The sequence below is a fragment of the Bidens hawaiensis genome, unplaced genomic scaffold (genome assembly GCF_021521415.1).
Source record: "Bidens hawaiensis isolate Kalapana, Puna unplaced genomic scaffold, B.hawaiensis_p1.1 tig00040766_1, whole genome shotgun sequence".
NCBI lineage: Eukaryota > Viridiplantae > Streptophyta > Magnoliopsida > Asterales > Asteraceae > Bidens > Bidens hawaiensis.
Genome location: NW_027497218.1, coordinates 34,903 through 56,571, shown reverse-complemented (window position 1 = coordinate 56,571; position 21,669 = coordinate 34,903). Strand labels below are relative to the sequence as shown.

The 21,669-nt window shown below is 34.2% G+C and overlaps 1 protein-coding gene across 1 annotated transcript; it reads left to right on the top strand.

Annotated features, from left to right (window-relative positions):
• Positions 1-7,171: 7,171 nt before the first annotated feature.
• Positions 7,172-19,640, top strand: LOC143592429 (clathrin heavy chain 1). Its single transcript, XM_077072346.1, has 30 exons — positions 7,172-7,264; positions 8,566-8,770; positions 9,105-9,193; positions 9,296-9,374; positions 9,470-9,597; positions 9,795-9,893; positions 10,012-10,120; positions 10,750-10,829; positions 10,909-11,136; positions 11,214-11,279; positions 11,392-11,508; positions 11,617-11,814; positions 11,918-12,034; positions 12,134-12,193; positions 12,306-12,392; positions 12,521-12,604; positions 12,691-12,825; positions 12,952-13,014; positions 13,084-13,188; positions 13,301-13,413; positions 13,496-13,748; positions 13,833-13,969; positions 14,054-14,332; positions 15,021-16,023; positions 17,031-17,516; positions 17,606-17,776; positions 18,609-18,794; positions 18,862-18,984; positions 19,064-19,174; positions 19,258-19,640. The coding sequence occupies exons 1-30, from the start codon at positions 7,220-7,222 to the stop codon at positions 19,408-19,410; spliced, it is 5,109 nt and encodes a 1,702-aa protein (XP_076928461.1). The 5' UTR covers positions 7,172-7,219; the 3' UTR covers positions 19,411-19,640.
• The last annotated feature ends 2,029 nt before the right edge of the window (positions 19,641-21,669 follow it).

Here is a 21,669-nt window from a genome sequence, read left to right as displayed (position 1 = left end):
GTATAAAGTGCATGTCCCCACGGGAAAATATAATGATCATTATAATATATATAACACCTTGGGTGCCACACCATATGTTCCATGCAAATACATGATCAATCATAGTCCAAATAGTTTTATGAACATGTATCAGAGTTTTGAAAATAGTTTAAGTAACTCACCTGAATAGACTTTCTTCGGTTAGTGTGTCTCTTTCCACTTCAATTGAAATCTATGATTTAATATACTAGGTTACTTATTTGTATCTAGGAAGTAAGCTTTTACTTTTTCCTAGACCCATCACATAACTGTCAATATTGTACACAAATATTCCAGTCCAGACAATATTTTGGATTTTAACAGTCATAATCAATAATTTATAGTCCCTCTTAACCATTCATGGTTAAAGTGGTCATACCGTACCACAATTTAGTTGTGCGCATGTTAGACAGGTTATGTCAAAACCATATGCCTACTCCAATAAGTTGCTACCCTCGACCTCTAGGTTATAATATTAAAGGGGCGTCATTTTTGCTAATACAATTCACCCTTGGATTCATAATGTTATTTTATTTCTATTATAATAATATTAAATAATATTTATAATTAAAGTTAATTAATTAACGAAAATAAAAGAGAAAATACTTTCTTTATCGGTTGTGCACAAGGAGGAAATATAATTGTGAATTACACACTAGCTCTATAAATTTATAATCAATTATACCGACTCTGGCATGTCGGTTTAATTCGTGTATGTTAATTCTTCTTGAAAGAATAAAAATATTCATGATGAAGATCAATAATAATATGCACACTCACACGTGCACTGTCTACAAAATTATTATTATTATATTACAAATATATTACTATTATTATTACGTATTGTCCAAGTATTTATTATTATTATTATTATTATTATTATAGCTCAAATTTTATTTTTCTTTAATAACTTTCAAAATACAACGTATTATAAAATTACAATCATGTCGTTTGGACGAGCTCATTTTTCTCTTCGTTTTGACCTAAGTTTCAATAAAAACGGAGCAGGGCCAAATATAATATACTTGGTAACGTTTGGTTATCTCATAACACTAAATACTCATCTAGATACCTCATGTTTCGAGCAGTCATTTTACTCTTCAGGTGCTCGTTTAATATATATAATATAAGTTTCATATATATAATTTTTATTATTATTATTATTATTTTATTTTTACCTGAATATAGGATGTTACAAGTTTTCCCTTTAATTTCAAGAAAGATTAAACCATTTGTTTGGGTATTGGTTATTGTTGTCAATTTTCATATGTGGTTTATCAATATTGATTCCAATCGTTGAAAACCAAAGGAGTTAATTCTCTTTGTTCCCTGATTTTGTTACTTTACATTGGTATTGAAGATATTGAAATTAAATAATTTTCAACTAATTTCAATTTGTGGTGAATGGAGCATCAACGTGACATTCAGGGGATAATTGATTCAAATATGAATTAATTTGGTATTTAATTTATTCAATGGTTAATTGAAATTAGATTCTATTTGATAGAATTTGTACTTTAAATTTATCTCGCTAATTCACTTAAGATTAAATGGTTGAGGAATCAATTAAGGATATGTCTAGCAAATTTTCAAAACTTGAAAATTTTGAGGGACTGGATTTCAGAAGATGGAAGAAAAAATGCATTTTCGTCTAACAACTCTGAAAGTTGTGTATGTTCTAACCATTCTGATGTCTGAGGTATCAGAAGATGAAACTCTTGAACAACATAGAAGGCAATTGAAAAAGTGGGAAAATGACGACTACATATGTCGCGGACACATATTGAATGGGATGCGTGATGCACTCTTTGATGTATATCAAAATGTTGAGTCTGCAAAGGATTTGTGGGATTCTTTAGAAACCAAATATATGGCGGAAGACGCATTTAGTAAAAAGTTTTTTGTAAGTAACTTCAACTCTTACAAGATGTCGGATAATAGGCCATTTATGGATCAATTTAATAAATTGCAACACATTCTTGGTTGATTTAAGCAGCACAAGATGCATATGGATGAGTCAATTGTAGTCTCAATTATAGTTGACAAATTGCCTCAATTATGATAGGATTTTAAGCATACCTTAAAACACCAAAACGAGGAATTAAGTTTGGTCCAGTTAGATAGCCATATTAGGATTGAAGAATCTCTTAGGATTCAAGAATCTGGGAAATTGAAAGGGAAAATAGAAATGGGTCAAAACTCAGTTAACTTGGTTGAAAAAGAGGGTAATTTTAAGAAAGGGAATCAATTTACTTGAAAGAAAAGTAAAGCAAAAGGTGGTTATCAAAAACCAAATAAGAAGCTTGATGAAGGATGTTGGAGGTGTGGTAAGATGGGACACAAGAAGAAGCATTATCGTGTGAAGCTACCTAGTGGAAACAACGGTTCAAAAGTGGAGCCGTTCCAAGTGGGTCGAAGGATCCACCGCCTCAACCAGGTATGCTATCTAAATCATATTTAGATTCAATAAATTTGCTTGAATGTAACTTGAGTAATCTAACTGAATCATACCATGGGTTAAAAATTAATACTAATGATTTTGCTCATTATTTAATGATTGGTACAAATGAATTAATTTTGGTCCATGGCAAATTGCCCATGTACGCAGCCCAATGAACAATTTGTTCTGCAGTAGGTTGAGATTAGTGAAAGGAAGTAAAAGTGAGTCACTTGATTCGGACTTTTATTCAAATTTATTAATGATGAATGTTAATAATTTGGAAAAGTGTTCGGATATAAAGTTAAATAAAATTGAGCGCATTTCACTAATTGCTGAATCATTCTATGTGCAGGATGATTTGATAGCTTGGTGGGTAGACTCAGGTGCTACCAGCCATGTTTGCAAAGATTCAAGATGGTTCGTAGAACTGAAATTAATTGAAGATGGACTGTGCTAAGGATGGGGAATGTATCAACCGAGCCTATCGAAAGGATTGAAAAAGTCAATCTTTTATTTACTTCTAAGAAACAATTATTGTTAGATAATGTGTTGTATGTACCGGGGATTCGAAAGAATCTTATATCCGGAATTGTGTTAAATAGTCATGGATTTAAACAAGTATTAGATTCGGATAAATACGTGTTGTTAAACCATGGTATATATATGAGAAATAATAAATGTCACACATGTCAGTTAACTAAAATAACTAGAAAACCTTTAAAAGTGTAAAAAGGGACTACGGGCTACTAGAACTCGTTCATTCTAATTTATGTGGTTAACATAATGCGCCATCACTAGGAAATAACAAATATGTAATAACATTTATCGATGATGCAACTAGATATTGTTATGTTTATTTATTACATACAAAAGATGAGTCTCTTGATAAATTTAAAAATTATAAAAAAGAGGTTGAACTATTTCATAATGATCTGAATAAAACCCCCAGAAAAGATAACGAAGGGGAGTATTATGATCCAGTATATTTTCAGTCCACTGGTATAATACATCAGACCACAGCACCGTATACACCATGCACCATATACACCATAACAAAATGGTATTGCGGAAAGGAAAAATATAACCCAAAAAGAAATGGTTAATTCCTTGTTATCCTACTCTGGTTTGAGTGACAAGTTCTGGGGATATGCTATGCTAACTGCATATTATTTAATAAATAGAACTCCCAATAAGAATAGTGAAATAACTCTGTATGAGCTGTGGAAGACAAGATCTCCAAATCTGCATTATCTTAGAGTTTGGGGATGTAGAGCAGTTTTACACCTTACTAGTCCTAAAATAAAGAATCTAGGTTAGAAATGTATAGATTGCATCTTTATTGGATATACCAAGAACTCAAAAACTTATAGGTTCTATGCAATGGAACCAAATGATTCAGTGTCCATACACACTTTAATTGAGTTAAGAGACGCTATCTTTGAGGAGGAGAGATTTACCTCAATACCTCGACCTACTGATATGGGTCAACACCCACGAAGTAATACCAGTGATTTTGCTGATAATACAGATGTTCCTACTTAGCCTATGATAAGTACTAGAGCTAGCAAGGCAAAGTAATTTGGAGATGACTTTCAACTATATTTAGTAGAAGGTTCAAAGGATGACATTGAATGTCAATATCAATATTGCTTCAGTGTGGAGGATGATCCAAAGACTTTTGGTGACGCTATGGCTTCAAGAGATGCAAATTTCTAGAAAGAAGCTGTGCAAGATGAGATTGATTCCATCATGCACAACAAAACTTGAAAACTTGCTGATTTGCCTCCAGGTTGTAAACCTTTAGGGTGCAAATGGATTTTCAAAAGGAAAATGAAGGTAGATGGGAGTGTAGACAAGTATAAAGCGCGGTTGGTTATACAAGGTTTTAGACAACAAGAATGGATAGACTTCTTTGACACTTATGCTCCAGTTGCAAGAATTTATGCCATAAGATTATTATTAGCTCTAACAGCTATACATAATCTAGTAATTCATTAAATGGATGTCAAAACTGCTTTCTTAAATGGTGAATTAGATGAAGAAATATATATGAGACAACCCGAAGGATTTGTTATGCCTGGACAAGAGCATAAAGTTTGTAAGCTAATTAAGTCTCTATATGGCTTAAAACAAGCTCCTAAACATTGGCATCTAAAATTTGATAAGGTTGTGTTGTCGGATGGTTTTATCCTAAACCAAGCTGATAAGTGTGTTTACAGCAAATTGATTCTTCTGGAAAAGGAGTCACAATTTTCTTGTATATTGATGACATGTTGATCTTTGGTACAGATTAGTGACAAATTGATAAAACTAAGGAGTTTTTGTCATCAAAATGTGCCATGAAAGATTTGAGTGATGTTGAAGTAATTATTGGAAAAAGAAACACTCGATGCAGCAATTAAATTGATATATCTCAATCTCATTACATTGAGAAGATATTAAATAAATTCAATTGCTTGAATTCCTCTCCAGTTGGAACTCCAATAGATCCAACTATTAAGCTTATGCCAAATCAAGGAAGTCTTATTGCTCAGTTGGATTATGCTAAGGCAATAGGATGTTTGATGTATGCTATGGTTAGTTCAAGACCAGATATAACATATGTAGTGGGAAGGTTGAGCAGGTACAAAGTAATCCAAGTTCACATCACTGGCAAGCAGTGAATAGAATGTTTAAGTACCTGAAAGGAACCATGAACTATGGTTTGTGTTATACATGTTCACCTTCAATTTTGCAAGATCTACTAGTGGATGGGTATTCCTACTAGGTGGAGGTGCAATTGCTTGGTCTTCTGAAAAACAAACTTGCATTACAAACTCTATAATGGAGTCTGAGTTTGTAGCATTAGCTTCAGCAGGAAAAGAAGCTTAATGGCTAAGAATTTTATTATATGAGATTCCATTATGGTCTAAACTTGTACCACCTGTTTCAATAAGGTGTGATAGTGCTGCTACACTAGCTAAAGCATATAGTCAAGTGTATAATGGAAAATCTAGACATTTAGGTGTCAGACATAGCATGGTTAGGGAGAATGGAGTAATATCTATTGAGTTTATTAGATCTCAAAACAACATGGCTGATCATTTAACCAAAGGGTTAGGAAGATATCTCGTGAATAAATTAGCCATATGGATGGGTTTAAAGTCCATTTCTTAGTATCTCATGCAAAGATACCCAATTCCCATTTAATGCAACGCCAAATGCTGAATTCAATGTGGAAGGCTTGTCATGAAGATACTGGAACACTACATAATCATCCCAAGTTATGTGTTCAGACTGCAAGATAAAGCAGGTTGAAACATAATTTTTTAATAGTTCTTTGGTAAATTGCGTTTGCAGGTGCAAGATGAAAACTACCTATAAAAGTATGAAGTTTAGCTGCTTCAAGAAGCTTGGACTTGGCTTTGATATACTACTTTAAAGGATGAGACATAGGCTAGTAAAACATTATGTCAAGTTAGGACTACAGAATTGTGAACTTATGTATAACCTTCAAGTATTCAAAAGAATAGAACAGGTTCAATCATTGCAACACCATGATATTCGAATATTTGGATCGAGTAATATACTAATGTGAAATTCAATCAGTAGGACATTTCATTTATGCATAAGTTTGATTATGGTGAAGCTTGTTTATGTTGATCACGAATATAACTAAAATGGGGGAGAAATGTTGGAATTTTAGTAAAATTGGCTTATACATATTCATGATAATATATATATATATACATATATATATATATATATATGTATGTATGTATGTATATAACTTATACATATTCATGATAATATATATATATATATGTATGTATATAACTTATTAGTTAAGTATTATGCTAATTATGAAACATGGAATAAACTCAAGGGGTATAAAGTGAATATGCATATGCTGATTGACTGTTTTTTAGGATATATATGCAATTCATGTTACAACCCAAATATACATGTACATTTAACGAACAAAGGATTCTTGAAGCACTTGTTTCTTCATCAGCAATTCAATTCAAGTTCTTGTTTTCATCTTCTTGAAGTTATCCGATTAATCAATTGTAAGTGCACAAATGGTTTAATCTGGAAGAGTAATCAATTTCAAGAACATCCTGGTTATTTTATTTGAATTTCAAATTCTTTATCAAATTAGGGCTTGATGAATAAGTATAGTTTTTCCTTTAATTTCAACAACCACTATAATAATATATACAACTAGAATCAACCAATTTTATAATAAATCATTAGCTTATGTGTTGTTGTTTAAGTGACAAGGTTTAGTTAAAGCGTCACGACACTGTCACACAGTTAATCAAACTTAAATTAGCTCACTCGTTAATTAGTGTATTGTAAGTCAAACAGCTTTAACTAGCTATTCATGCCGGTGGAGATAATAAAAAACAAAAGAACTCGTTACCACGTTAACAACCCCTCCATATCGCCTCCCCCTAACGCAGTGTAGGGGCCATCGCATCAGCCATAACGCTAATTCCGACCTTAACATTGTCGCCTCTTGCAAGTTAGAAGAAACTTCAAGGGTGTTTTAGAACATTTACGAAAAGGAGGAAGAGAAACTGGAATTTGGTTCTCTTTATTTAAAGTCTTCGCCTCAACACACAGACACACACACACACACTCTCTCTCTAGATCTCTCATTTCCGAGAGATCGACGAACCCCTGCCTCCATATTAAGCCGGAATTCTTTGCCGGAGATTTAACCGAATCCATTCTCTCATATCCACATCTGATCTGCAGTCGATTTGATTGTCCACCATGGCGGCCGCCAACGCTCCGATTACTATGAAAGAGGCGCTCACGGTATACCAATTTAATTCATCATATAGTAATATAGATTTATAGATCACACTCGTATTGTCAGTAACCTAGCTCGATTTGCACATTTTGTCGTTTTCGTCTCCTTTTTGAGATATTTAGGGCTCCCTGAACCCTAGAGATGAAATTGGGGCTTATACGCTTTCGTACCGTGCAGATTTGTTAGATTAGACTAATTTTATTGTGTAATAATAGATCTCCGCTAACCTAACCTAGCTCGATCTGCTCATTTTGTTTCCTAGTTAGGGTTAGCTGAATCTAGAAATGAAATTGGAGCTTCCATGGTTTTTTACTGTGTAGATTTGTAAGATTAGAGGATTTATGTTTACTATAATTCTTCGAAGACTAATTTTATTATTATGTAACAATAGGTCTCTGCTTTAACAATAGGTGTCGTAGCTTTGATTTATTAGATAGTTTGATTTATTTTATTTGTGAATATCTCTTGAGAGTTTATTTGATGCACATAGATGTATAGATCCACTTCTGTTATCAATAATCTTGCTCGATTTGCACATTTTGTCGTTTTTGCATCGTTTTTGAGCTAGTTAGGGTTATTTGAATCCTAGAAATGAAATTGGAGTCTATATGCTTTTGTACTGTGCAGATTTGTTAGAGTTAGAGAATATATGTTTACTATAATTCTCCGGAAGACTAATTTTATTGTGTAACAATAGTTCTTCACTTTAATAATAAATTTCGTAGCTCAACTTCAGTTTATGTTAGGTGTTTTGATTTGAAGTAGTCTTGCTTGTTATATGTATTTTCGGATTGCTTGGATTTATTAGATAATCAGAATTATTTTATATGTAAATATCTCTGAAACTTTATTTGATGCATATCGATGTATACATCAGACTTCTCTCAATTACCTAGATCTATTTGCACATTTTGTCGTTTTTGCATCATTTTTGAACTATCAGGGTCAATTGAACCCTAGAAATAAAATTGTAGCTTATCTGCTTTCATATTCTGCAGATTTCTTGGATTAGAGGATATATGCTTACTATAACTTTCCGAAAGACTAATTTTATTGTGTAAAAATAGGTCTCCATTTTAAGAATAGATATTATAGCTCAACTTCATTTTATGTTAGATGCTTTGATTTGAAATGATCATATTTGTTATATATGTCTCCTTTCGGATTGGTTGGATTTGTTAGATAATCAAATTTGTTTTATATGATATTTTCTGATCTGTGGGAAAAATTGATTAATTTGGTCTTTAGTGTTACTTATATGTTCATTGATTACTGTTGGTGTTAATTGTATCGTGTTATGTCGCAGTTGCCTAGCGTAGGGATCAATCAACAGTTTATCACATTCACCAATGTCACAATGGAATCAGATAAGTTCATATGTGTGCGTGAAACATCGCCTCAGAACAGTGTGGTGATTATTGATATGAACATGCCTATGCAGCCGCTGAGGAGGCCGATTACTGCTGACTCAGCTATCATGCATCCAAATTCTAAGATACTTGCTTTGAAAGGTATTGTATTTTGGTATTTTCTCTAGAAAATGGCACAGTTGACTTTTCATATGCAGTGATATATATGACAGTTAGTCAAACATAAAGGTAGCTGCCCATAATGACAAAACAAAGGGAGTGTGTAAAGTATAAACTAACTTTTGGGTATGAATATAAACCAAGCATAAATGATCAATTTAAATGAGCACTAAGATATTTGCAAACAACCTTTTGATACTTCTATTTATAATTCACTATGTCAAGTAAAAGACAACTTGCAGATGTTTAATATTGAATATTGAGATTTCAGTATTATATATTTCGCTGTAACTAATGAATGATCATAATTTCCAAGCTCAACTGCCGGGAACTACTCAAGACCACCTACAAATATTTAATATTGAGATGAAAGCCAAACTGAAGTCTCACCAGATGCCTGAGCAGGTAACAACAATAAGTTTAAAAATCAATGGTCGCAGCTCTCTTGTAATAATTTTTTGTATTTTTTTTAATGTATTGCGATCTTTTCATACGTCTGGTCTTTAGGTTGTCTTTTGGAAGTGGATTACCCCTAAGATGTTGGGCATGGTAACTCAAACCTCGGCATATCATTGGTCAATTGAGGGTACATTTCCTTATTTTCTATGGAATGACATTAATTATTCCTTTTGATATGTAAGCTAAAGGTTGTATATTTGTTTCCTTGGTCCTTTGTTACAGGTGATTCTGAACCCGTAAAGATGTTTGATAGGACAGCCAATTTAGCAAATAATCAGATCATTAACTACAGATGTGATCCATCTGAGAAATGGTTGGTGTTGATCGGAATTGCTCCTGGCTCCCCAGAGGTTTGTTTTTATTCTTTGTTGCTTCCCACTTTTATTAAAACAAATCCTCTATGCTACACTTTTTAGCAAAACCTTGTAGTAAATATGCCTATTTCTTAGGTTTGAAATTAGACAAGACTGTAATTTAGTAAAATTCATTTTGGTGTTGACCCAAATTTTCATCTTTACTGACCTCACTACCATTTTGATGTTAACAGAAACCTCAGCTAGTAAAGGGGAACATGCAGCTATTTTCTGTTGATCAGCAGCGCAGTCAAGCTCTTGAAGCACATGCAGCAGCATTTGCATCATTCAAGGTGAAAACAATTTCCCTTTTGTTAGTGTTTTACGAAAAGTGGTTTATAAATTATATATATATTTCTATTCAAGTTCAGATGCATCAGTAATGATCACATTTTTGTATGCCTTTCACAGGTTCCTGGCAATGAGCATGAGTCGATTCTTATATCTTTTGCAACAAAAAGCTCAAATGCTGGACAGGTTACGTCAAAGCTTCATGTCATTGAGCTTGGTGCCCAACCAGGTTTGTGACTGCCATTTGTCTAATATACTTATTAGCTGGTCTTTTATATATTAATCTTGCAAAAAGAAAATGAAGGTTGCGGAAAAAATGTCTATAAACTTATTTTTCTTGTTCACCATTGAACTAGATGCATCGATCAGGCTGGAGCCCTTTGTTTAATGAAAAGGTTCATACTTGGTTAAAAGTACTTTTAGGTGGCGTTTGGATTGCAGTTTAGAATTCTGTGGGTATGGATTTGAAAGTGGGCTAGAATGGGAATGAGTTTATTTTTTAAACCCACCCTACGCCATAAATTTGTGATGTCATTCTTAGTTATATGATCTCAAACATAACATACCTTCAAACCAAACACGTTCTATCACACTCGTTTTAGACACACACTTGTGCTGTTGACGAACACTAAGCATGTGACTTGCATGACGTGTCACAACTCTTTTAATGAAAACTTTTGTGCTTGATGTATGGTTTAGATTAGCATGTTTTTGAAAAGATGACCAATCAGGATTTCCAGTTATTCAAAACCCCTTTGTTACCTATCAGTCTGTGTGCTGCAGTTTATATAGCAGTTTGTTTCCCATTTTTGGTTTCTTATATATGGGAACTAATGCCTTTAATTTTTACGTATGCAGGCAAAGCCTCATTTACTAAGAAACAAGCAGATCTGTTTTTCCCTCCTGACTTTGCAGATGATTTTCCCGTTTCAATGCAGGTACTATGCATATTTTCATTTGAAACTGGAAACTCCACTGCGAACTAACAAATTATATCCTTAATTTCTAATTTTGCAGATATCCCACAAATATGGTTTGATATATGTAATTACCAAACTGGGGCTTCTGTTTGTGTATGACCTAGAAACCGCCACGGCTGTTTATAGGAATAGGATAAGCCCAGATCCAATCTTCCTTACCTCTGAAGCCTCATCAGTTGGGGGCTTCTATGCTATAAATAGACGTGGTCAGGTGTTACTTGCAACTGTAAACGAGTCAGCAATTGTGCCTTTTGTCAGTGGACAAGTAAGTATATCACCATATTCAAATGAATGCACTTTTTTCTTTAGTTTGGAATGTGAACTAATATGCATATACTGCAGTTGAACAACCTGGAACTTGCTGTCAATCTTGCTAAAAGAGGAAACCTTCCTGGTGCTGAGAACTTGGTAAATCTATTTCTTTTTCTCTTTTCTGTTTTCCAAGCTACCTTCAAAAGTATGATGATGCATGCTGCTCAATTGGTCTCAAAAGATATACTGATTTATTTATACTTCTCAGGTTGTTCAACGATTTCAAGAATTGTTTGCTCAAACCAAATACAAAGAAGCTGCTGAACTTGCTGCAGAATCTCCTCAAGGAATTCTTCGTACACCAGACACAGTGGCAAAGTTCCAGGTGTTTACTCTAAACGACATCATTGAATGCTACCTTTGAAAGGTTTATTCTCTTATTAGAAAGTTCTTTCCATTTATGGCCCTTAACTCTTTATATGCCTCATTGCAGAGTGTACCTGTGCAAGCTGGGCAAACACCACCATTGTTGCAGTACTTTGGAACCCTTTTAACTAAAGGGAAGCTGAACGCTTTTGAATCATTGGAGCTATCTCGGCTTGTTGTCAATCAGAACAAGAAGAATCTTTTGGAAAATTGGTTGGCTGAGGACAAGCTGGAATGCAGTGAGGAGCTTGGAGATCTTGTGAAGGTGTTCAAGCATTAAAGTTTCTGAGTTATTTGCATCAATCTATTGTTCATGTTTAGTCATTTTATTTAATATATTTTGTGGTCTATTCTTTTCATAACTGTAGACCGTGGACAATGATCTTGCATTGAAAATTTACATCAAAGCAAGAGCAACACCGAAAGTTGTGGCAGCTTTTGCAGAGCGTAGGGAGTTTGACAAAATCCTAATTTACTCCAAACAGGTAAGTGCAACTTTTGTATTAGTAACTGTAGGTGTTTCAGTAGAATTTTACTTCTATACGCCCTAAGCTATCTTGTAATTGCCTACAATTTGGGTGCAGGTTGGGTACACACCTGATTATTTGTTCCTTCTGCAAACGATTCTTCGATCAGATCCTCAGGTACTAGAGCGTTTTCTGTAGAAAACAGTTTTACATGTTATTTCACTTTGTGTATAATGTCTTTCTAAATGTTATAAAAATTGCAACTGAGATTCTGTGTTACTTTTTGCAGGGTGCTGTTAATTTTGCTTTGATGATGTCCCAAATGGAGGGAGGTTGCCCAGTTGATTATAACACAATAACAGATCTTTTTCTTCAGGTAATTTAACCATAACTACACTGAATTTGCTTATTATGTTTCTTTTGACTTTTGAACACATGCAGTTATACTGAACATTTAATTTAAACTGATTTTAAAATGCCATTTTTCTCATTTCATCTTTTCAGAGGAACTTAATACGTGAGGCAACAGCTTTCCTCTTGGATGTTCTTAAGCCCAATCTGCCTGAACATGCTCACCTGCAAACCAAGGTATATGTCACTGATGCTAGTATATTCACACACACTTGTATATATGTAACTGAGTAATAATTATAATAAATCGTACTCTGTAACAGGTTCTTGAAATCAATCTTGTGACATTCCCTAATGTTGCTGATGCCATATTAGCAAATGGGATGTTCAGTCACTATGATCGTCCTCGCATTGCTCAACTTTGTGAGAAAGCAGGTCTTTTTGTCCGTGCCCTTCAGGTTGGCTAACAATAATGATAATTGTTTTTCTTTTAAAACACAAAGCTTTAAATTAATAGGATCCAAAACGATAGAAATCAGAGGGTGGAGAGACTTGTCTTGATTAAAATTTTGTATTTTTTGCAGCATTACAGTGAATTACCAGATATTAAACGTGTCATAGTAAACACTCATGCAATTGAGCCACAGGTTTGTTTATTGCTGAACCTGTTTGCTTTACATTCTGAAGACTAGCGCCTAACTATTTTCTGTTTTCAGTCACTTGTAGAATTTTTCGGGACTTTATCAAAGGAGTGGGCTCTGGAGTGCATGAAAGATCTTTTGCTTGTCAATCTAAGGGGAAACCTTCAGATAATTGTGCAGGTAAATGACAACTTTCATTTCTATATTAATGGTCAATCTTTGAAGTCAAAACCCACAAAAGTATAACTGTGTAAGTTGTTAAATCTCTGTGATTCTATTCTTTGAATATTAGGTTGCCAAAGAATACTGCGAGCAGCTGGGTGTGGAAGCATGTATCAAACTCTTCGAGCAGTTTAAGTCATATGAAGGCTTATACTTCTTTCTGGGGTCGTATTTGAGTTCAAGGTAAGCAAGTTAGAACTATACTTATTTATGCAGGACTCTTTTTAATTGTGAAGGTGTATTAACTAATGGTACAATATCACAGTGAGGATCCTGAAATCCATTTTAAATACATTGAGGCAGCTGCAAAGACCGGACAAATCAAGGAAGTTGAGCGGGTAACAAGAGAATCAAACTTTTATGATGCTGAGAAGACCAAAAACTTTCTAATGGAAGCCAAGCTTCCTGATGCAAGACCGTTGATTAATGTGTGTGACCGTTTTGGTTTTGTCCCTGATCTCACTCACTATCTCTATACAAACAACATGCTCCGTTATATTGAAGGTTATGTTCAGAAGGTACAAAATGGCTATACTTTATACTTATTCGTAAGTGTTTGCAAAAGCTTATGCATTTGATATAACTTATGGTATATTTGATAGGTCAACCCCGGGAACGCACCATTAGTTGTAGGGCAGCTTCTAGATGATGAGTGTCCTGAGGATTTCATCAAAGGCTTGATTCTATCTGTTCGTTCTCTGCTTCCAGTTGAGCCTCTTGTAGATGAGTGTGAGAAGAGGTATGTTTTCAGTACACTTAATGTTTCATTTTCTGTTTATTATGTTTAGAAGGCATTCTTAGTTATTTGGTCATTGTTTTCCAGGAATCGTCTGCGGTTACTTACTCAGTTTTTGGAACATCTTGTGAGTGAAGGAAGCCAAGATGTTCATGTTCACAATGCTTTGGGTAAAATTATCATAGATAGCAATAACAATCCTGAACATTTCCTTAACACCAATCCTTATTATGATTCACGCGTTGTGGGTAAATACTGTGAGAAGCGGGACCCAACACTTGCTGTTGTTGCCTACCGTAGAGGTCAATGTGATGAAGAACTTGTCAATGTCACAAACAAGAATTCTCTCTTTAAGTTGCAAGCCAGGTACAAAACTTCTTGGGTTAGTGATGATTATTTCAACTCATCAATTATAAAGGGCCAATTTTGGTTGCACTTTATTTCAAAAGGGTCAAATCCACAAGTTTAACTAGACGTAGATCATGTCAGAAGTTGCCTAAAGCTTAGTTAATCAAATATATATGTTAATCTAGTAATATTGTTTTTGTAATCTTAGTTAACAAATTAACTATTTTTTAGAAGCTTCAAGGGCACATTTTGGAAAAACCTTATGGACTTTATATTTTGTGAGATTAGGTCTTAGAACTTTGTTTTTCATGATTTAGTAGTCCCTTAATGTCTGAGGTAAATTTTCTTTTTTAATTCTTTTTTGCATGGCTAAATCCTGTAACTTGTTAACGTTTAACAAAGTGATTATATAGCATGATTAAATCTCTTTAACTTGTTAAAAAGAAGATTTTCTTTTAGTTTTGTAAGTTAAGGGATTTAGTCACAGACGAATAAAGTTAGGGACTTAAATCACACACAATTTGGAAGTCCAAAGAATCAAAGCGAGCATAAATGGGTTTGTGGGCCAACCCAACACAACCCATTTTAACCCATACTAAAAGCGACTGGTTTTGGTCTGCTATCTTGCCACCTCTACTAGTTTCCATTACAAATGAATTTGTTAGCTTTTTTATGACCTTTTAACTAATAATGTTTTTGAATTTAGATATGTTGTTGAGAGAATGGATTCTGATCTCTGGGATAAGGTTCTCAACCCCGAGAATGAATACAGAAGGCAACTAATCGATCAAGTTGTATCGACCGCATTGCCCGAGACCAAAAGCCCCGAGCAGGTTTCTGCTGCTGTTAAGGCTTTCATGACTGCTGATCTTCCCCACGAGCTAATTGAGCTTCTCGAGAAAATCGTTCTTCAAAACTCTGCTTTCAGTGGCAACTCCAACCTCCAAAACCTGCTTATCTTAACTGCCATCAAAGCTGACCCATCACGAGTCATGGACTACATCAACAGACTAGACAATTTTGATGGACCCGCAGTTGGTGAGGTGGCTGTAGAAGCACAACTGTATGAAGAAGCATTTGCAATATTCAAAAAGTTCAACTTAAACGTGCAAGCAGTTAACGTTCTGTTAGATAACATCCAAAGTATTCCGCGTGCTGAAGAGTTTGCCTTCCGTGTTGAAGAAGATGCTGTATGGAGCCAGGTGGCGAAAGCTCAATTAAGAGAAGGGTTAGTTAGTGAGGCGATAGAGTCATTCATTCGGGCCGACGACACAACTCAATTCTTGGATGTTATCAAGGCTTCTGAAGACACCGAATGCTACCATGATTTAGTGAAATATTTACTAATGGTTAGACAAAAGATCAAAGAGCCTAAGGTGGACAGTGAGCTCATATATGCATATGCCAAAATTGATAGATTGAGTGACATTGAGGAGTTCATTCTCATGCCTAATGTTGCTAATCTTCATAATGTTGGTGACCGCTTGTTTGATGAAGCTTTATATGAAGCTGCGAAGATAATATATGCTTTTATCTCCAACTGGGCTAAGCTTGCTGTCACACTTGTGAGGCTGCAACAGTTTCAAGGTGCTGTTGATGCTGCTCGTAAAGCTAATAGTGCAAAGACATGGAAAGAAGTTTGCTTTGCTTGTGTTGATGCTGAAGAGTTTCGTTTGGCTCAGATTTGTGGTCTGAATATTATTGTGCAGGTGAAATTTCTATCTTAAAATTGAGGTAGCAAAATGGGCGAGTTGGGTAATACCTTAAATTGGTTTTGGGTCAAAATGGGTTCGGTCGGTTGACGGTTGACCCAAGGCCCTTTTATCGAAGTTTTTTTAGGTTTTAAGTATTGTTTTTGTTAAGGGTGCGCGTGGGTTTTGGGCTTAACTCGAACTACAATTTGAAATCTTGATTTTTTAGTTTTTGAAAGCTAATTGGTTTGTTTTTATCGGTTTTGCCATTTGGGCTTGAAATTCTTAGGCCAGAAAGAAAAGTTGGCCCAAAATAATGAGAACTTGGGCCTAGGCTAAATCTTTTTGTTAACTAATTGATTATCGTAAATTTGAGCTAAAATATTTGGTTTATACTATTTATTAACTTATAAACTACATAAATCTCAAAATAAAAATTTAAAATCCATAGATTCAGTTTTGGTTTTCTGGTTTTACTTGCATGCAAAACCTAAACCGTCGATTCGTTTGGGTCTCAGTTATTTCGATTCACTTTTTTTGGTTTCATGCACACCACCATTTTCTTTGTTATACATGATCATAAAAAGTAGTCTATTATGAATTTATGGTGATGAACTAGCTTTTTGAAACAACTGATTTTAGAGGGTAATTATTTAATCGACTGATTCTGTCTTAAATAAGAACATTTTTTGGTACAATAGAGTCGGCCCAGGTTGACTCCACACTTCTGATGGTCTGACCAATAAAATTTATTTAAATAACTGACTCGTCAAGTATGGTTACAAAAGTTATGTTCTTGTAGTAATAAATTTTTTTGGTTAAGTGATTTGAGAAGTTACAAATACACTTTATTAGCTAATTTTATCACACTTGACCTGTTAACAGATGAAAATATAACTCAATAAGTTCTATAGTTTTACCAAGTTTAGAGGCAGTTTCTTAGAATGTTTTTTGTATAGTATATAGTATTATATTTTTATTTTACTTTTAAGTAATTGCAAGTTCTTAATTTCTGGAACATGTAGGTGGATGATCTGGAAGAAGTGAGCGACTACTACCAAAACAGAGGATGCTTCAATGAGCTAATATCTCTAATGGAGAGCGGTCTAGGTTTGGAACGTGCTCACATGGGCATTTTCACAGAGTTAGGTGTCCTTTACGCCAGATATCGTCACGAGAAGCTTATGGAACATATTAAACTCTTCTCAACTCGTCTCAATATCCCAAAACTAATCCGTGCTTGTGATGAACAACACCATTGGAAAGAACTCACTTATTTGTACATCCAATATGATGAGTTTGATAATGCTGCAACTACCGTCATGAATCACTCTCCCGAAGCTTGGGATCATATGCAGTTCAAGGATATTATTGTCAAAGTAGCAAACGTTGAGCTTTATTACAAGACTGTCTACTTTTACCTCGAAGAACATCCTGATCTTATTAATGATGCTCTCAATGTTCTTGCTCTACGTGTTGACCATACACGTGTTGTTGACATTATGCGCAAGGTTTGTCATTTGTGGAACATTAACTTTTATATCTATTTTGTGAACTTGTATTGTGGCTTTTAACTTTTTAACTTGTGGCTTATATGCAGGCGGGACAACTTCCTCTTGTGAAACCATACATGGTTGCAGTTCAGAGTAATAATGTGTCGGCTGTCAACGAGGCGTTGAATGAAATATATGTTGAAGAGGAAGATTATGATAGGTTGCGTGAATCTATTGATTTACATGATAACTTTGACCAGATCGGCCTTGCACAAAAGGTTGGTCAAGCTTCCTGTTCATTTTTTGTTTGTGTTTACATCAAGTATTTTCATAAACCTTTAAAACTGACTGAATCGTCCAACTGAAGCAATCTGGCTGGTTCAGCGGTCCAGCCAATGGTTTGGCTTTTGGAACCGGCTGTATAACAGAATTGGTAACCAAACCAAAAATGGAAAATTCGATTTTTGAGTTTATGAAAACTGTTTGGTTTTGTTTTGGTTTTAGTTTTATCATTTGGGCTTGAAATTTTTGGGCAAAAAAATTGGCCCAAAATAATGAATTTGTGCTTGAATCTTTCTGTTAATTATTTATTAGTTGATTACTATACATTTGAATAAAATATTAGGTAACACTATATATTAAAAAATTACTTAAAATTCAAAACTAAAAAAGAAAATTTATAAATTTGGTTTGGTCTGGTTTTTTCAGCTTACTTTCATGCAAAACTGAAAGCAAATTGAAAGCTCAGTTTTTATGAAAATATGAAATCAAACTGTCAGTTTTTGTTTAGGTTTGGTTATTTTGGTTCGTTTTTTTGGTTACGGTTTTCTTTTTTTTCATGCACTTTTCCATACAATTTTGGATATGTATTATATATTCATGAACCATCTTTTGTCATTTTAAAACTTTCATTAAAATCTAATGATTTAAAGAAAACAAAAGATCGGGCCAAATCTCCAAAACTGAACTGTCAATCCACCAAAGCGTTAAAACAGGCCTGTAGAAGCATAGTTATCAGTTCGGCCCACAACTTTTGTCAAAACCAGTTGCCAGCTGAACCATCCAGAAATGATTGTCATTTTGTGAAATGTTCATTTATTGTTTTGGCAGATTGAGAAGCACGAGCTACTTGAGATGAGGCGTGTTGCAGCATACATCTACAAGAAAGCCGGAAGATGGAAGCAATCGATTGCATTATCCAAAAAGGACAAGGTATACAAAGATGCCATGGAAACTGCTTCACAATCTGGGGACCGAGAGCTTGCTGAAGAGTTACTAGTTTATTTCATCGAGCAGGTACATATTTATCTTTTTTTAGCAAAATTCTATCCAAATATTAATAATGTTTTTGTCTTACTTTCAGGGAAAGAAAGAATGCTTTGCTTCTTGTCTCTTTGTTTGCTATGATTTAGTTCGTCCAGATGTTGCCCTTGAATTGGCCTGGTTGAATAACATGATCGACTTCGCCTTCCCATATCTTCTTCAGGTAAATCTTAGCCTGAAAAAACGGGTCGGGTCGGAGTAAAAACAAAGCGTTTAATAATTATTTTACTTTTTTTTTGCAGTTTATCCGTGAATATACCGGCAAGGTTGATGAGCTAATCAAGGACAAGATTGAAGCGGCTAAGGAAAGCAAAGCCAAGGAGAATGAAGAGCAGGATGTTATCAAGCAGCAGGTTCATGCAATTTTAAATATTACTTTTTGAATCTTTTCGTATAATGAATGGAATTTATTAATGATTGCATTTGTCGGTTGCAGAATATGTATGCCCAATTACTGCCACTAGCTCTACCTGCACCGCCAGGTATGGGTGGGGGATATGGTCAACCGGGACCACCGCCGCCAATGGGTGGAATGGGGATGCCGCCAATGCCACCACCATATGGCATGCCTCCGATGGGCTCTTACTGATGATGAAGAGGAGAAAGTTACACGGGTTGCACTTCGTATGGATAATTTGAGGTTAATAATAGAATAATAATGAGAATTGGTTTGTGTTTTTGTAGGGTGTGGATAAGGTTTTATTGTTATATACTTTTTGGTAGCCGTAGCTGAGGCATTTTATTTTGCTGCTGGTAACGCAGCGAGACGGTATGATTATGTATTGTGTACTGAAATGGTGGGTGTATATGATACTTTTCCATGCTTTCTTCACTTTGGTTAGGTTTGGTTTCGCTTGTCGTAGAGGTGTTCTTCATGTTTGTTTTTTGGGTTACAAAGTTTTAAATCTCGACCAGAAACCCAATCCAAAATTTCATGGATTTTTCAGGTTTGTGTATTTTGGATTCTGGTTTTTTCGGGTTGGGTTAATCGGGTTTTGAGTATCCTAGAAAACAGAACAATTTAGAAAGCTACAATGTTAAATTAAAACAACATAATTTTCTTTCCTCGGAACTTAAATAATAAACCAACATACATGGCCTGCTAAACAATCCAAAAGAAGAGAAACAACTCCCAACCATAACCGTGTTCATTTAGGTGTGATTTGGTTGTTCAATTAAGGTTGCTATTAGTCAAAAACAGAAAATAGTAAGCAATCGATCCATAATAAGTGGAATGACAACAATTGATTAGTGATAAATTATGATAAATTTAGTGGCTAAGGGTTGGCCTATCAAACCTAAAACTATCTTTGGTTTTAGAACTAAAATTGTATTTGGGTTTTTCAAGTTGACCAAAACCCATAAGTTAGACCCAAGAACCAACCTACGGGTTTGGTTAGTCTTCTCTCAGGTTTGGGTATTTCGGGTATGGTTAGTTCTGGTTTGGGTATGGGTTTTTCTCATGTCAGTTTTTTTTTGGGTAAAAGTTATTCAGTTTGAACCTAAATGTTGAATAACCGCAACACATGCACACACCTTTCTCGCTTAACATATTTCTAAGGAGGCAAAATATAAGTTTGGCCCTAATATGTTAATTTTCACCCATTTTGACACGTGTATTGATTTTGACCAACATTTAACTTCTGGTTTTGACTAGGTTAACCTCTTTGACATAATTCTGATACTTTAATAAACAATGACTTCTGATTATGAATAAATTTTGTTATAGGCATGCTTAATTTTAAAACGCATTGACCCGGTTTTGTTATTTTAAAAACTTTGATGGGTGATAAGCTAGTTTTGATATGCATGCTTATTTTGACCAAATTTCTTAGATTAGCTCTATCCTGTTGATTTTTAACAACATTAAATTCTTGTTTCATTAACTTCAACAAAATATAATGAGTTCATTAACCCATTTATTATTTATCATTTTATTGATATGATTTTTGTACTACATATATTAATTCCATATAATTTTAGAAACATAATTACTGAAAACTTAATGCTCAAAAATACTTTAGTCATCCTTTACGTTTATATATTGTTTCACTTTTCATCCTTTATGACAAACTCGGTTAATTTTCCAAGTTAATTCATGACATGTGCAATACGCGTAAGGTTAATCTAGTCTTTTTACATATCCTCAATAAGTAGAAAAATTATTAACCAGTAGAAACATATAACTAACACCATTCTACCACTTACCCCATTAAATATTTTAACTCAATAAAGTATCGACTCAACCAGATGGAGTCGGAGACATTGAACAGAAGGCTCTTGGGAACATGAGATAATGGATTTGCATGGAGATCCTATGAAAAGATGGCACGTATCAATTATCAAGCCATCAACATGCTACATATCAGCATTCATAAAGACAATAGTTTTAAAAATTACAAAACAATCTTAAAAAGCCTATTTAGGACAAGGCTTTTTGGGTATACTTTATGCACACTTTTAGTACCTAGCATTATATGTATGCAAAAACATACGTGTATTGAGTTTATTTCAATTCAAATTTGTGCTAGACAAGATATAACTGACATCGACTTTTGAACAAATTTAAATATTAACAAGCTTGTCAATAAATGCACTAAAAAGGTTAAATTGTTTTTATTTATTATGGAGGACGAAAAAAAAAAAAACTAGATTGCTCTCACATGTATTGCACGTGTCATAACTTAAATAATAAAAAAATAGAAACGTAAATGGATAGATTGAATATTAAACATTAAGGATATTATAACCTGAACATTGAAAAAAAATAAAGAATGCTTTATGTAATTTTGTCTTATTTAAAAACGTTATTATTATTGGGTCAGCCCACATAGTGAATTAGGCACAC

What these genes read in the sequence shown, in the direction of transcription:
- LOC143592429 (XM_077072346.1), top strand. Translation starts at nt 7,220, where the DNA reads ATGGCGGCCGCCAACGCTCCGATTACTATGAAAGAGGCGCTCACG. An exon ending in AGATCGGCCTTGCACAAAAG is followed by an intron (nt 17,777 to 18,608) that starts GTTGGTCAAGCT and finishes TTGTTTTGGCAG; the next exon opens with ATTGAGAAGCACGAGCTACT. An exon ending in AGGATGTTATCAAGCAGCAG is followed by an intron (nt 19,175 to 19,257) that starts GTTCATGCAATT and finishes TGTCGGTTGCAG; the next exon opens with AATATGTATGCCCAATTACT.